The following is a 17,577-nucleotide window of genomic DNA, read 5'->3' on the forward strand; positions in this document are numbered from 1 at the left end:
TAACCACTAGGCTATTCCTCCTCCCTACTTTTAATAGTGTTAATGAAATGTTTCATATTCAGGGAAATAAATTGTAGATTAGTACCCATAGCATTGACTGATACAGAACTGAACTGATAGAGCTTGAGCCTTTCCATGGGAGAAGAAAACACAGATCCACTCTGCCATATAAAAAATAAAAATACAATTTACAGAACCTTCTTACAAAGCTTTGTTTACAAACCAGCAGCAACACCAAGCTATATTCAGTCACAAACATACCCATGTGCTATTGGCATCAAACATTTCCATATCAAGAAACCAAAATAATCTATAGATTCTCACCTAAGATACATTGCTTATATTATATTAGCTCAGAGATTACAGCATCATACCATTCATACATAGATTTGGTAACTCTGCCCATTCATTAATGTAATACCAAAAACACCTCCTCAATCTCTCACAATTTTGAAAGATCTGCTGAAAACAGCTGGTCTTTCTGATCTATGAAGGTTATGTCATTCTACTGACAGGGATTATCTTTTTTTTTTTTAGTGCCCATCAATCATATTCCAGCACAGATTACTTTCTAATATCTAATTCTTTACTTCCTTCAGTTCTAAATGCTATTAGGAACATTTTAATTTCTGATCATGCTGGGGTTTCCTCGATCCTGTTCTCATCGCTGGAAAGCCAAATCCACCCTTGTGGCATTTTAATAATTCCCTGTTGGGCGAGTCTGAATTTTTAAACAGGTGTCTATTGTTATTGAGGATTTTTTTTTAGATTTAATGATCCTTGTCATCTTCCCTATGTTACAGTACCGGGCCGTTCCCCGGTCCCTCCACTCACCTCGGGGCAGGCCCGGCCCGCTGTTGCTCTGTCCCGGCAGGCAGGCTCGTCAAGGCCTCTCCCGCGGCGTCTCCCTCCTCGAGGGAGACGCCGCCGATCCATCGTGGCTGGCCCCACCCCCTAGGCGCGCACACGCACAGGGGCTGCAGATTTAAAGGGGCCAGCGCGGGAAGACACAGGACAGCCTCCCAGATGACATCAGATGCTACAGGGGTATATAAACCCTGCAGCCAAGCCTTACCTTGCCTTGCAACAAGGTTTACTCTCCTTGAGAGCTACTAGTTGCTATCTTCGTCTTCTGGCTTTCGACCCCAGCTTCTGACCTCGGCTTGGACTACTGTCTTCTGTTTCCAGCTTCTGACTACTGGCTTCTGACCTCGGCAAATCCACAGCTTATGATTCCGGCTTCTGACTACTGGCACATCCACGGCTTCTGATTCCAGCTTCGCTCCACTGGTTCCTGACTCTGGCTCTTATCCAGGAGGCCCTCCTAAGTCCAAGCGGCTCGGGTCCTCACGAGCTCCTCTCGGGGGGACCACAGGCTTCCAGTGGTGAAGTTTCAGCTGCCCTCCTGGCTTCGGACCTTCTCTTCTCAACCTTCAGGAACTCCTCGTCAGACTCCGGCCTTCAGGAGACCGCACGTAAGCCCAAGTGGCTCAGGCCCTCACGGGTGCCTCCTTGGGGGACCTCGGGCTTCCAGTGGTGAAGATTCCTTTGGTCTCCTGCTCTGTGCCATCTCCCGGCTTTGACACCCACAGTGGGCCTCCCCACAGTGAATCTTCATCTGTCTCAGCCGGCTCAAGGGTCCACGAATCTAACACCCTAAGTGGTTAAGTGGGAATGTTTTTTAAGGTTGTGCTCAGAGGTGGTCATTATTGTATTCATGGAGAAGCATAGTAAACAACTTAATGTGGAACTCATTAGTTTGGAAGCTCAGATATGTGATATAGAAACTTATTCTGTCACATTTATCTCCTCCCCTTTTACTTAATTACATAAATTGAAATATCAGTATAATACTCTGCTTAGCCACAGGGATGGAAATTCTGTTTTTATGAGGAAGATAAGTTAGTTTTCTAGTAACAATCAGGCTGGTTATTGTTTCTCTATGTATCTGAGAGGGAAGAGGGAAAAGAAAAGGGTGAGAGTTCTTAACAGTAAGGATAACCAAAAGCTTTTTGATGATATGGCGATTCTTGACCATTTTAAAGATTTTTATTCATCGCTATATCCCTCTGAGTCTTCCAATACTAGTGTGCCATGCACAGTATTTTTATCTATCTTGCAAGAACCTACTCTTTTAGATTCTGAGAAGTATAGCTTGGATATGCCTCTTAGTGAATGAGAGATGTCAGGCTATCCAGTCTTTGCAGACTGCTAATTCTCCTGGTGGTGATGGATTCACTGAAGAACTTAGATGTTTTAGTTCAGATTTCATTCTAAGACTACTATCTATATATCAAATGTTTTTTGATACAGGTAAAATGTCTGGCAGTTTTGAGGAAGCATGGTAGTATTGGCAAAACCTGGTCACGATCTGCAGTAAGTTAAAAATTATAGACCAATATCATTGATAAGTGTTGAGGGTAAATTATGCACCGGAATTCTGGCTGAGAGGCTGGCCTTTGTATTGGGAGGATTGATTCACAGTTATCAAACTGGTTTTATGCAAGAAAGAAATTCCTCAGATAATACTCACCTTTTTTGCCATCTTTTGAATAGTGCCAAACAAGTTGATTATTCAGCCTTTGTAGTCTCATTGCATGCTATAAAAATCTTTGAAAGAGTGGAATAAGCTTACTTATTTAAGGTTATGGAATGGATGGGTTCAGGGCTCGATTTCTTAGGATGGTTAAGATATTATATAGTGAACCTAAAAGCCCTATTATATATTAACAACTGTCTCTCTTCTTCATTTTTTTGGGACAAGGAACTCATCAGGGATTCCTGCTTGCCCCACGTCTTTTAAATTTAGCCTTAGAGATCTTAACCATTTTCATTCATCACACACATCACATTTTGGGCCTGACCTTTGGTGATCAGGAATATAAATTATCCATATTTGCAGATAATGTTTTATTGTTATCTTTCATTCTCTGATAATACTCTTCCTAAATTGTTACAATTGATAGGTCAGTTTAATGAGTTCTAAGGTTATAAAATAAACTGGTCAAAATCAAGGTCATGCCTTTGAACATTTTTTGTGGTAGGGCTATGTTTTCCGATTTTCCTTTCCAGTGGACATCATCTGGACTTAAATATATGGATATACGATTTGATATAGACCTACAGTCTTAACTATCTATAACGGCTTCTACTCTTCTAAACAAGATGCAGGATCTCTGTTCTCATTCATCACCACTTTATCTTTCTTGGTGGGGTTGGTTAGAATCTCTTGAGATGCGTGTTGTACCCTTGGTGATATATGTTTTCGTATGATTCCAATACTATTTCCTTTTGCTTTTTACAAATCTTTCGATAGACTTTTAGTGGATTTTCTTTGGAAAGGGAAACCTCCCAGGTTTGCCTTGTGTAAACTGAGGCTCCCAAAGGAGAATTTTTCTGGACCTATATTTGAAGCACATTGCCTTTATACTGAGCCACGTTTATTACGGGATGGAACAAGATTTGCTTCTTCCTCCATCTGCCTGGCTTTGTTTTTAAAGATCATTGGTAGTACCTCTTTATTATATTTATTAGTACTTCCTCTTCCCAAAAGATTACAACAAAGCCCCATTTTGTGTTCTACCCATTGGCTTTTGCATTATTGGAAAAACAAATGGCAACAAAATGGGAGTTCTCTAGTACAACCCTATTTTTAAAATTGGTCGGAAGTCCTTCGATGAATTGATTGGATGTTTTGTGGCATCTGGTCTCTCCAGCACATACTAAATGTTGGTCCTTTTGTACCTTTGCCATTCCTTCTTCTGAAATATGGTCTTTCATCTTCTTGTTACATTCAATGGATTCAGTTAAGACAATGTGTATCATCTTAGAAGGTAGACCTTTCCACCCTTTGTGTGGAATCTACAATGAATATATGTTCCCAGGTACTGGCCAATAAACATGTTGCCTCGAGAATCTATAAAGCATTAACGAGTACCTTCGCTAAGATTTCTAAAGGGCTGGAAAGGGTATGGAAGCATGAATTAAATGTAACCTTGTTTGAATATCAATAGGAATACTTATGGGGAAGGTAATTTGTTGCTCTCTCTCTCTGCTTCCCTGACTCAATCTCATTTTTATATTGCTTATCGGATTCTATGGACTCCAGTAAAGCTATATAAATTGGACCCTTCTATCTCTAGAATCTGTTGCTTTTGTGAGTCTGAGGTGGGATCTATGGATCATATTTTGTTTTTCTGTAACAATGTTCAGATTTTTTGGTGTAAAGAATGGAAAGTTGTGTCAAGAATTCTATTACTCCAGATTATTTTCTGAAGGGATGGGCTCCACCTTACCCAGGGTGGAACCAGGTTACTGGAGCTAACCTTTAAAAAGGAGATAGAGCAGCTTTCAAACTAAAAGGGGAAAGCCGACAGTCACTCAGCAACTCATGGTTCGGAGGGAGGTATCTTTGAAAGATACTAATGAAGCATTAGAGTTAGGACATCCCAACAGAGAGGTTCCAATAATAAGAAAAGTAGTCCAAGTGCCTATAATTAAAAGTTAGCCTGAGCCAAAAGATTCTACTTGTCCCTGTCAACTGAAAAGCAGAATGTTAATACAAACAAAAAACACACTTTGAAACATTTGTTTGCTAATGCCAGAAGTCTAAGAAGTAAGATGGGAGAATTAGAGTGTACAGCAGTGAATGATGACATACACAAATGGCATCTCAAAGACATTGTTGAAAAGAAAAGTTGAAAACAGAAAGATTTGATTGTGTATTTAGTCTCATGCAGGATTTTTATCCTGTTGAATTCTATGCCATCCCAGACATAAAGCGCCACCCCACCACCAAGATGCTCCTTTCTGTCATTGTGATATAATTTATACCATGGTGTAGCACTATCCTATTGGTTATCATGTGCATGGGCAGCTCGTGTAAGTGGATTTTAGTAGATGAGTGCGGTGACACATTAGGGCCTATTTCCCTATGCCCTCCCAGTTCACCCCAGTAAAGGTGCGGACTTCCTAACCCCCCTACCTAATCTGCCTCCCTTTTACTCTACAAGACCTGACCCCTAAAACCCCACTGACCACCCTAAATTTGTTAATTTTACTACTTACCCACAATCCACAGCAGCAGCAAGTTACACGGTCGTCAGATCCTGGCGTGGGCTTGTGTGTGACTCTGACTTAATGGCACCGTCCTGGCCTGCCCATGCTCCACCCATTCTCCTGCCCAGACTCTACCCCCGACCCACCCTGGCATACCCTCTGGACCAACTCCATCCAATTATATCCTTTTGAAGGTGTGGTCTCCTGAACTGTATACAGAAATCCAAATGAGGCCTCACCAATTTGCAGAATCAGTTATTATCTCCTTTTTCCTACTGGCTATTTTGCACCCAAGCATTCTTTTTTTTTTTTTTTTTGCTATCTTCTTAACTACTTGTTTGGCCTGTTTGCATGGGATTTGCATACACTTGAGATCCAGTTAATTCAGATCTATCACATGAATATACAATTTGTCAATCCTGAAAATCTGGCTAGATTGGCATGACTCCAAGACCAGGATTGAGAACCACAGATGCTAATACTATTGGTTAGAAATCTCCTTATATACAAGTCAGATGTTTTTGTTTTGTAAATAATACTATGTTTTATTAATGTAATGATGTTTTTTATGTATTTTGTTTATTTTTTATGTGTCTTTTACACTTATTTTTATGAATGTTTTATTGTACATCACTTCAGCCATTATTGTGTTAAGCAATTAATAAATCCTATTAAATTAAATGAAAAATGAAAACTGATTAGCATGTTTAATGTAATCCTGGCTGATACCTAATTATGACTAAGTATGAAACCAACACTGCTCTCCTTTAAATATTAGTTCGGAATGGGGATTGGCCCTTAAGCTGTCAGTGAAAGACCAATCAGTGAATGGATGTCTTGAAGAAATGAATAATTGAGTACTGGGAGCTATCAGAGTTTGTGATTGTTATGTATTAAGAGAGTGGGGAGAGATAAAAGACTCTACTCATCCTGTTCTACACGGGTAACCTTTTGGGAGTTTAAGGGTGAAGTTGAAATGTTTATAAAAACATATTGAAGTCTGGGGAGGGGCGTGGGATCAGATCCACTTGGGCTGCTATTTTTTTCAAGCAATTGGGAAAGGTAGAGAGAAGGAAGTCAGAGATCTGAAGTCTCATGCCCTGATGGTTGTAAACTTTTGGGAGGACTGAACAGTTGTGAGCTGATTATTTGATATTCATAAACCTCTGTCCCCATTGCATTCCACTAACTCATAGAAATCCAAAGATCATTTAACTTCAAATCCAGGAAAAATGTTATACTTCATTTGGTGCCTGAAATGGCCCAAAAATATGTAGAAGAGTTTGGAACAGGAATTTCAAGACAGGACAAATCCCTCCCCTTGCAATATTAACACTTCTGTAGGACAGCACTTTTCTTAACCAGGGCTCATTTCTTCTTACTTATCTGGATTAGACTTTAAAACAATTTAAAAAAAACCTATGCAAACAGAAAGAGAATGGGAACTAAAAACACTAATCATTGTGAGAAGATAATTTTAGGCAGCTTAGTTAGATCCCCGGAAGATTTTGTGACATGAAGAGAGCTATGGATCAGAACAGGCACCAATGATTGATGATTGTGGATATATATATATATACATATACAATTTAAGTACAAGGATTGTAATGACAATATCACCATCTTTGTTTTTCCCGTCATTCCTGAGACTCCCTGTCACCAATGATCTGACAGAGAGTTAAGATAACCTCAAAAGACATTTGATGTCTCTTAACAACTGGGAAGATTAAAGACTAGTACTGAAATGTCTTCCTAACAAGCTGGTTGTAATTCATTTGTTAAAGTGAAAATTGAAACACCTAGCTTGCAGACAAGGGACTAAAGTCAGAGAGAATAAGATACATACAGCTGTATGTAACAGTGAGTCATGGAAGGAGCCACAAACAAGAGTGCAAACAGCTTCAATATGTGGAGTTCAAAGCATCATACAGTCTTTCATTTTTGAGAACACACAATTCCATAGCAAAGAGGACTTATGAGGAGAGTATACTTTATTTAACACCTTTTCTTTATTCTTATGATTTCGATCTTATTTACCTTATTAATCTATGTAATGACTACTGTGTTGTGTGCTTGTATCATACTATATATTTACAATATTTAGTAAACTAAGTTTTGCTTTACCAAATTGTGTGTAGAGTGTTATATGACATAATATACCCCCACATGACCACAACATACAATCAGTTAGATTTAAAAATAATGGACTGAAAAAAGAATGCATTCACGACACATTATTGGAACCTCTAATACCTTTTCCTTTTAGTCTTGATGAAGTATTACTTCATCACAGTCCTCACAAGTATTTCAAAATATCCAGCATCTAAAAAGTGATTTCTAATTGATAGTCATCTAATTTCTGCTTATCACCAACTGATGACCTTCCCTCTTGACAAGTTTACCAAAGGTATATCTAAAGAAGGAGCCTGTATGTTCTTGAAGGCCGATATACTACACTCTTTTTGTTTCATTAAAATGAATCATTTAAAAAGTTTTTTTTTCCACAGCTAATAGGACTACCAGAACTCTCTAATCATTTGTTTAAAAAATATATAGTTCAAATAATTTAGATGGCGAGATATTTTGAATTTTGGGGCCTATGTTGCATTTTGTGAACACGTTTTTTAAAACTAATAATTGAAGCAATCATTTAAAAATACATGGGATTAAAATGTTGTCTCTCATTGGAATTTTAATTCTTCACTTCTCAGTCTAGTTTAACATAGTACAAGGCTATGGATATTTTTCAATTACTTCACCAGCATGGCATCTAATTTGTACAAAAGCCCATAAACAGAGAAAAGCGTTGAAATTTACTCAGCAAAAAAATCCACTGCCTCTCTGTTTTGCTTTCGGCTTAAAATGATTTAAACAGCAGCCTCTTCCTAATGACAGAAAATCCATAGATAAAAATTACTGTGGGAGATGATTGCCCTTTAATTAATGTCCTTAGCAGTAAGTGAGTTTCCTTAGTTCATAATCAGCATTATGTGGCTGAACAACAAGGTACTTATGATGAGAGAGAAAAAGTGAGGGAGTAGGAGCATGGGATGGAACAATGCTTTATTTCTTTGTTTCTGTTTCCTGAAACATGAACAAAAAATTAACTAACAACTGAAGAGAAGCCATAACAGATTTATTTTTTTTCTTTCCTTTCCTTTGTCAAGAGAACATTTTAACAAACGCTTACAGAAGGAAAAGAGAGAGGGTAACATAAAAAATGAACTGAATTTGTTCACAGTTCATATGGTGATTCTAAACTATTGTTTAGTATTTTAGCCCAAATTGTGTTTTTCCACACTGTATAAACTCATTGTGCAGCCCTGTTCTACAGAATTTCTCAGAAGAAGGAAAGGATATGCAGATTGCATGTACCTGGAAAATACATTTTAAGTAAAATGGCTTTATTCTGCCTGATATTCGGAGTTAACAAGAAAGCAGGATGACTCTAATTAAACAAGAATAATGATGAGCCAGCTGGGTATGAAAACAATGAAATGAAGCTGAATGTAAGATTTCTTTCTCCTGGATGTTCAAATAGGGGCAATAATACTCTTATGATAATAGACTTCATGTCAACTTATAAATGTGTCTGAGAAGTAGCTAAATATATCTAATGCAAACAACCAGCTATACTAGAGCACTAGTTCTCAAACCCATCCTGGGGACACACCTAGCCAGTCAAGTTTTCAGGATATCCATCCACAATAAATATGCATGAAATAGATTTGCATATAATGGAGGCAGTGCCTTGTATGCAGATTTATCACACACATATTCACTGTGGATATTCTGAAAACCTGATTGGTTATGAGTGTTCCCAGAACTGGACTGAGAACCTCTGTACTAGAGCAGTTTCTCAGGCTGGTTTTCAAGCACATCCTAGCCAATTACATTTCCAGAATATCTAACACAAATATGCATGTAAAAAATTTGCATGTAATACACTTCTTCCATTATATGCACATCTACTTTAAGCATAATCATAGTGGAGATACTGAAAACCTAGGAGGTGCTCAATAATTAGCTTCAGAAACACTAGAGGATTTATACAGCGAACACACAGAACCCTCAAATGAAAAAAAAAAAAAAGGCTGTTTTATTAGCAATTCTGAGGATTTTATCTGGATAATGTTCACTTTGCCAGTGCCTAATATTTTTCTGGTTTCATCTGCTTTGACAGCAAACAGATCCGTGCCAGGCTCTGTAGAATACTGGAGCACCATTGAGAAAGGAACAAAGGTTCCCTTTGTGTTCACCCAATCACACATCACACAGACAATGATATGTTTTTATTTATTTTATTTTTATTTGTAGACTTTTATATACCAATGTTTGGTGCTGGCCTTCACAACGGTTTACAAGTAACTTAAAACATAAGAAGATTACAGTCTGTAAGATACAAAAAGGTAACTTACTGAAATAAAATTCTTAATACAGCGAACTGTAGATAAAATAAACATATTAACATGAGTATATGCAGAACTTAAGATTAAACAGAACTGACAATAAATAAATATATTAACATGAGTGCATGCAGAGCATGAGTATATGCAGAACTTAAGATTAAACAGAACTGACAATAAATAAATATATTAACATGAGTGCATGCAGAACATGAGATTGAACAGAGTTGAGAATAAGTTATTCATATGGTTAATTGTTGGTACAGGGATTCAAACATTTGTAGGTCAAAATAATAATCAGTGCTTTTAAAGAATAGTCATTGGAGGCAATGTGAAGTGATGAGGTGGAGGTGGAAGGTGTGGAGTTGCAGTTTAGCCTATGCCATCTCTATATGCTTGTTCGAATAGCCACGTTTTGAGGGGTTTTCTGAATAGTTTTAAATTGCTTTGTGTCCTCAAGTTTTCGGGTAAAGTGTTCCACAAGCTCGGGCCAGCCAGCTAAATCGCTCTCTCCCATACTGTAGTAAGTCTGGCCCATGCGACTGGGGGTAATGATAACAAGGCCTTATTTGCCGATCTCATGTTATTCTCTGGTGTGTTAATTCGGATTATTGCATTTAGCCATTCTATTTCCTTGCCGTATATTGTCTTGTGTAGGATGGAGAGCACTTTGAACTCGATCTGTTTGTTAATGGGTAACCAGTGGAGTGCTTTTAGGACAGGTATGATATGGTCCGTTTTTTTATGGCCTGTTAGAATTCTGGCGGCTGCATTTTGGAGTATTTGGTGTGGTCGTGTTGTGGATTTGGGTAGGTCTAATAGTAGGGAGTTACAATAATTGAAGCTCGTAAAAATCAAAGATTGAAGTATGGTTTTGAAGTCTTGTTGATTTAGTAGTGGTTTTAAGCATTTGAGTATTAGTAGTTTGTTGAAGCCTTCTTTTATTTTCATAGAAATGTGTTTTTTAAAGTTCAGTTCTGGATCTATCCATATACCAAGATCCTACACTTTATCACCTAGTTTAATAATTGAATTGTTGATTTGTGTGGAATTATTTGGATTGATTATTGATATTTTTCTTTCAAGTAGAATACATTCTGTTTTATCTATGTTGAGACAGAGTCTCAGTTGAGTTAGTAGCTGGTTTATGTCATTCAGATACATGGATGTAAGTTTGAATGCTTTTTCTAATGAGTCTGTTATTTGTATGATTAGTTGAATGTCATTGGCATACATAAAGTAGGTAATGCCGAGACCTGACAGCAGTTGGCATAGTGGGAGGAGATATATGTTAAAAAGTGTAGTTGATAATGTTGAACCTTGTGGGACTCCAGTTTCCAGTGTTATTGTCTCTGATTTGGAGTTGTTAATGTTTACCTGGAACGATCTGTTGTGAAGAAATGAGGTGAACCAGTTCAAGGTTGTACCAGTGAGTCCTATTTCGGATAGTCTGGATATCAGACTTTTGTGATCGACCATGTCGAAGGCAGCGGATAAGTCGAGTAAGATAAGAAGATAGCATTGACCCTTGTCAAATACTTTCAAAATTGTAGCAGATAGGGCGAGAAGTAGAGTCTCCCTACTGAAGTGTTTTCAGAATCCATGTTGCGATGGGTAAAGAATATTGTTCCTTTCTAAGTGGTCATTCAGTTGTTTGAGAACTACATTTTCAGTTAATTTAGTGAGAAAAGATAGGTTAGAGATGGGCCAGTAGTTGTTTAGTTCTGTAGGATCTAGATTCTTTTTTTTTATGATGGGTTTAATTATGGCCATTTTTAAGTTGTCAGGTAGTGCTCCTTCCTCTAGAGATTTATTGATGGTATTTCTGATGATTGGAGTAATGGTCTGTGATATTTTTTTTAAGGTGTGTATTGGGATTTTGTCAAGTTCGTGATTAGCTGGATTTAAGGACTTGATGAGGCTTTTAATTTCGATGGATGAGACAGTTTCAAAGGTAGTCCATGATGTTACATCTTTGCTAATTAAATTAATATTCTGCTGAGGGGTTTTGTTTAATTTTTCGGTTATTTTGCTAATTTTATTTTTGAAAAAATTTGCCAGGCCTTGGCTCATATATCTATCTTAAAAGTAAATGTTTCCTTCCATAAGTATATGTAGCACTCTGTTTTACTTCTGTGCAGCCCATCCCAATAATTCAGTTTACCTAAAACAAAATACTATAAGCTCTATAATTTCCTGATAGTTCCTCTTACAGGAATAAGTACACTCACCCATCTGAATTATCCCTGTAAAACATATAATGATGATGTTGGATGCACTTTCCATAATGAACTCACCCCATCATTCATTAAAAAGTGTTAGTAACATATTAACAACTGCAATAAGGAAAAGAGTGTGTTTATGGAAATTCTTTAGTTACTGCACATGGGGGAGGGAGAAAGAGAGACAGGGGGGAAGAGAGAGACCCTCTGGTGGGGAGCTTACTGTGTGCACCTATTTATATCTCTATAGGAGGGCCACCTAATAGGTCGAGGAGAAGTATTAGTGGTGATTTAGGGTTTAGGAGCCAGTTTCGCATGTAGAGTGAGATATACAAACCGCACAGTGCACCTTGGTGAAGATTTGATGTCATTTGGAGTGAGGAAAGTCTCAAAAACATGAAATTTTTACTATGTTCTCTCACCCTAGCTTGATGGACTCTATAACATGGAAGTATCAAATTAGGGTGAGATAATATAGTACAAAATTTCATCTTTGTGAGACTTTCCTCACTCCAAATAAGGTCAAATCTTCACGAAGGTATACTGTGCTGTTCGTACATCTCACTCTACATTCAAAGCTGGCCCCTAAACCCTAAACCACCACTAACACCTCAACTCGACTTATTAGGTGGCCCTTCTATAGAGATATAAATAGGTGCACACAGTGAGGACCTCCCCTCTCTCTCTCTCTCTCTCTCTCCCCCCACCCCACAGAAATGGCCAAAATGCAATTCCAAAAGTTTATCGCAAATTGCGTTATGGCCACTTCAGGCATATCGCACAGCTTAACACCAGGGGAAAAGGTGTAGTTATTTCTGACATTAAAACCATGTGATATGCCCTTAATTTAAACTAATTCCTGCTCAAAACTCCTCCCCGATCCTGCTCCTCCCATGAAATTGCAATTGTGCTGTGCGCTACATTGTTTTTCGCATGCATTATGGCATTAATGCCATAACACATTTTGATGAATGATGTGGTCAGTTTGATTTTTAGGGCTGACATTAAACTTATGGGAGATGGAGAAAGCCCCATTTTATCTCTTCAATCTGCCCTGGAACATCAAGATGGCTCCTGAATTCCTGCAGCTGACGTCAGAGGGAAGAACCATGTCATCTGTCATAAGGAGGTGCCCTGTGGTAGGTAGTTGAGGTGCAGGACCCACCATATCGCCTCTTCAATCTGCCCTGGAACATAGAGATGGCTCCTGAGGTCCCGCGGCTCATGTGAAAGGGAGGACTCGTGTCAGCCACCACAAGGATTCTCCCTGCAGTGTGCTACCAGCTGTGCACCAAAGTCATGTACCTAAGGGGTGAGCCCCTTAGAGAAAATTTTATAGTTTTACAGTTTTACAGAGTTTGTTGCTCCATTTGCTAAAAATGGTAAAGAGGAAAGGTTGTCTTTGCTCCTCTTTATCTTCTGCTATTTCTTCTCAGTCTACTATTCCTCAATTTGTTGGTTTGATGGAGCAACTTTGATCGGGTTTGGTGCTCATTGCAGACACTGCTGGAGAGACAGTGGTTGCTCTACCTGAGTTGGATATTACCCTTAGACCCGATGATTGTCAGCATCCCTCAGCTGTTCTGGATTCTGACATTGATGCTATGTTAGATTCTCTTTTTTCTTTAGGAGTTGTTGGGGCCTCCTTGGTGCTTTTCAGAGGAAGGGCTCTGTTGATTAACCAGCAGCTGTTTTGGAAGTTGATGGAAACCTTCTCATTTAACATTAGAGGATATCTGGCAAGCTATTACTACTCTTGAGAAGACTATGAGTAAAAGAATAGAAGAGTTTTTATCTTCTATAGAGGTTGTTAAAGGTCAAGTGGCAGAGGTCCAGGTCACTACCATTGAACATGGAGAAAAGATTCATTTCCTTGAATTTTCAAACTTTCAGTTCCAGGAATTTAAAGTAATTTATATTAAGGACAATTTGTTGATCCATAGGAAGTTAGTGCTCTTTGAAAATAAATTTAGATTCCTGAATCTTTGTGTATTTAATTTTCCTCATTCTCCTCTTGTTTCTCCTCAAGTGTTATTTGTAAAGTATATGAAAGAAGCTTTATTTATAGCTGAGGATTCTCTTCTTTCATTTTTAAAAGTCTTTAAAAACTTGATACTGTAATGAAGTAATTTCCCCAAAGGCAAATGGGTCTGATGCTTTAAATTTAACTAATTTCTTGGAACAATGCTCAGATATTAATGATCATGCTGGGTTATTAGTATCTTGTACTTCAGAAGTTGATAAGAACTTAATCATGCATTTATTTTTTAATAATCCAAATTTTATTTTTATAGGACAAAAGGTATGGAATTTTCCAGATGTATGTAAACACATTTAGGTTAGGGGAAAAGCTTTCTTTGATATAAGGAGGATCATTCTCTATGAGATATCCATTAAAATGTGTAATCAATCTCACTGGTAATTCATATACCTTTTTTGAGCCTAAAAAACGTAAGGCTTTTCTGGATAATAAAATGGTCAGGTTCCCCTCATCAACTCTAGAGCCTTATGGTTAGTGACAATAGTAAATATAAAGCTCTGTGAAACTGCAATTTATTTTCTTTGATAGTGAAATGTTTCTTGTCTTCTGTCTTCATATTAGAGACTTGAATAGACTGTAACTTTGTTGTAATTATTCTTTTTTTTTCCTTTTTATGTAATTCTGCATTTATTGCCTTATTTGCTGTCAAGCAGTATTGCTTGTTCAATTTTAATTTTGAAAATTATAAAGGGTTAAATAAATTAATGAAACATATGTTTTATTCTTTACACAATTAAGAGGACCATTTTCAAAGATGTTTTTACATGAGTGAGCCCGTGTTTTCCTAAATTACAATACATTTTGAATATTGCTCTTGCCCCCCTTTCCCCTCAGGACAGGTAAAGGTAAGCATGATGTTTCAGAAAAGTGGCATGGCTTCGGCAGGGAAGGCAAAGAATGCACAGGGATCTCTTTTGTTTTTAATCCCTGTGCATACTTTATTGCAGGCACTTTGCACTTGCTTCAAAACAAGTTCAAGATACATAGGTACAAACGTAAATCTGGTCCCCACCAGCCAAACATTTTCAAAGAAAAACTGCATAGGAAGATTCCCTTTGAAAATGAGATTGCAGGTCTGCTCTTTCAAAATACTTGTATACCTATAAATTCCTCACAGTTTTTAAAACTTGCCTCCTGTAAAGCAATTTAGCCTAATGCATAGGTTTGTGCAGTATATTATATACATTATTTATATCAAAATGAGATATTTGAGGTTGGTCTCCATAGTAGCTTGTCTTTACTTTGATCTCAGGGTTATAGAAGCCTTTCCTTCATTTCCTAATGTACATACTTGGGAACCTTTTTGGTTGTGGACACCCTGAGATTCAGTGTAGATTAAGGACAATTTTATCTCTTCTACTTCTATCCAGCCCCCCCCCCTCCCAAAAAACAAAACCAAACCACACCCACATACATTTTCTCTCTCTCTCTTCTCCTCTTCCCTGACCCCAGCACTCTCTCCCTTCCCTAGGCTTGGGCAGCACAGAGAGTTTATGCAACCAAAGTTACTCAGTAGAGCAAACCTTTATATCTTGCTCCCCTTCCAAGGCAGCATGCAGGGAGCAGGAAGGGAGAGGTAAGACTGAAGTAGGAGCAGACAGAAGAGTCATTCTGCTCCTTAATACAACTACTCCCCTCTTGATAAGCAGGAAACAGGAGGGGGAGGCAAGTTTGGAGTGGATAGGGCAAAGAAAAAGTAAAAAAAGAGATATTCTGTCACTAACCCAGCATCTCCCCTCCTGTTGTTTCTCTCCTTTGCCAAGCAGCCTGCAGAGAAATTGAGAGGAGTGGCCAGCCCCTGGAGATTTCCCAGGTGTCTTGGGACACAGAGATCTTATTGAAATCTGAGTTTTTAGATCAAATCCAGATATTTTCATAGGTTTATGTTAATTTTATTTATTCTAATTTATTTTATTTAAACTACTTATATTCCACAACTTCCAAATTTAAATTTTGTCTAGAGTGGATCACATAAGTACATACATAATGCAAACAAATATAAAACAAATCACACCCATAAATGTTGTTTAAAATTAATACAACTCATTAATATCATATGCTTCCTGAAAAAATGTGTTTTTTACCCCCATCCTAAAGTCTTTCACGTTCTGCATTCCCCTTAACTCAACTGGCAAACTGTTGCACTGTGCTGGGGTGACAAATGAAAAAGCTCTAGATCGACTTCAATATAATCTACTTTCATTCACTGATGGCACATTCAATAAACATATGGATTGTGAGCACAAAGTTCTACTGGGGGAATAATATGACATCATTTTCTTTGGATCAAAATGTACCCCCATATACAGCAACTTATGTACCATAACTATCAAACAAAACCTTGCTTTTCCTGGTAGCTACTGTGCATGCATTCAGATAATTAGTAGTATTATTGGTACAGTTCAATATCTGTAGTTTATAAAACATGATTCAAATGTTTATGCAATCAATATATAGTTATACATTATTCTCTGCTTGCTCTTTTTGCTTTATTCAATGGAGAATACTAATGCAATGAACCCATGAGTAAAATACAATATGACAATAGAAAGCAACATTTTTACTCAATATAATGAGCACATACAGATGTATGTGCTACAAAAAATTGTTTAAAGGCCATCATAAGTACTCAAAGGGGCTGCATTAATGAAATTAATGATTGATATCTCAACCAGCGTGTGGGTTATAATCATAGCAGTGGAATTTTTTTTGTTTAGATTTTTAGTATGCATACTATCATTTGGCTTACTTTGCTGGGATGTACAGTGGCACACCCATACCACTGAACATACCCAGCTATGCCAAAGGCAGCCTGATAAATTTATATGGTTAACGCTAGGACTATTCATCAGCAGGATAATTCTGAAAATCAGTATTTATCCAGCTTCTCTTTGCTAAGCAGAACTTCACATTAAGCATAATTGGACAAAATCTGTTCATACAGATTTTTTATTTAACAGGCAATGAAATCTAGCCTAGTATCTCAGTTTTAAACTGAATTCTATGTTTCTAACCTTTGTTGTCTTGGATTGTAAAGTTGAGATTATTTGCACCTTCAACTGTCAAACTGAAGGAAAAATGGTGTCCAGTAGATGGTTCATCTTTGTCAATTGCACTTATTTTCTGGATTACCTAAAAAGGTAGAGCATATCAAAGTATTACACTCTTTTTGATATTTTGAGCAATGTCTTTGTTCTTACTGGACATTTTTGAATGTTTTTAGTTCTAGCAATGCTATTGAACACTGCCATTTTTGCTCATACCAGATACAATAGATAACTGCAAATAGCTACTGAAACCCTAGATGGATCACTTTTACAGACACAGTCCAAAATATCCAAATGTAAGCCTGGTTAAACACAGATATGTCATTTTACATTTACTTGACAAAATGAGACAGACAAGCAAAGAAAAACAATTAATCCAAAGGGAGCAGAGAAATAAAGCATTAACTGGGTCATTCATCAAGCTGTGATGAGGCCATATCATGCACTTTAGGGCTTTATCACATGTGTTAACAGCCTACTGCATGCGATACCGGCCTTCTGACCTCAGCTTGTTACTAGACTCATCTGCCTGTTGCATGCCTTCTGACCTCAGCCTGCCTGTGACTTTGTCTGACCTCCGGAACTTGACCTCTGCTTTGCTGACTACTTCTTGGACTGACACCTGGACTCTGACCTCTGCTTGCCTGACCACGTCTCTAGATTCTGGCTCTGTTCCTAGCCTTGTCATCACCTATGCTATTCCGGTACTCCTCATTCCATCTGAACTCCAGTCTTGAACCTGACCGTGCTCCCCTTCTGTCTGTGGGCATGCCAGACTTCCATCCTTCCAGGAGACCCTGCGA

The 17,577-nt window shown here is 37.9% G+C and overlaps 1 protein-coding gene across 2 annotated transcripts in view; it reads right to left on the reverse strand.

Moving 5' to 3' along the window:
* LOC115085194 (cadherin-7) overlaps positions 1–17,577 on the reverse strand; it is a 351,275-nt gene that overhangs the window by 17,397 nt on the left and 316,301 nt on the right. For both annotated transcript variants that reach the window (XM_029590921.1, XM_029590920.1), the window contains one exon: positions 16,742–16,859. In XM_029590921.1, coding sequence (XP_029446781.1) covers positions 16,742–16,859 — 118 coding nt within the window. The remainder of the gene's footprint in view (positions 1–16,741; positions 16,860–17,577) is intronic.

Source organism: Rhinatrema bivittatum, chromosome 2 (genome assembly GCF_901001135.1).
Source record: "Rhinatrema bivittatum chromosome 2, aRhiBiv1.1, whole genome shotgun sequence".
In the NCBI taxonomy this organism is placed as follows: domain Eukaryota; kingdom Metazoa; phylum Chordata; class Amphibia; order Gymnophiona; family Rhinatrematidae; genus Rhinatrema; species Rhinatrema bivittatum.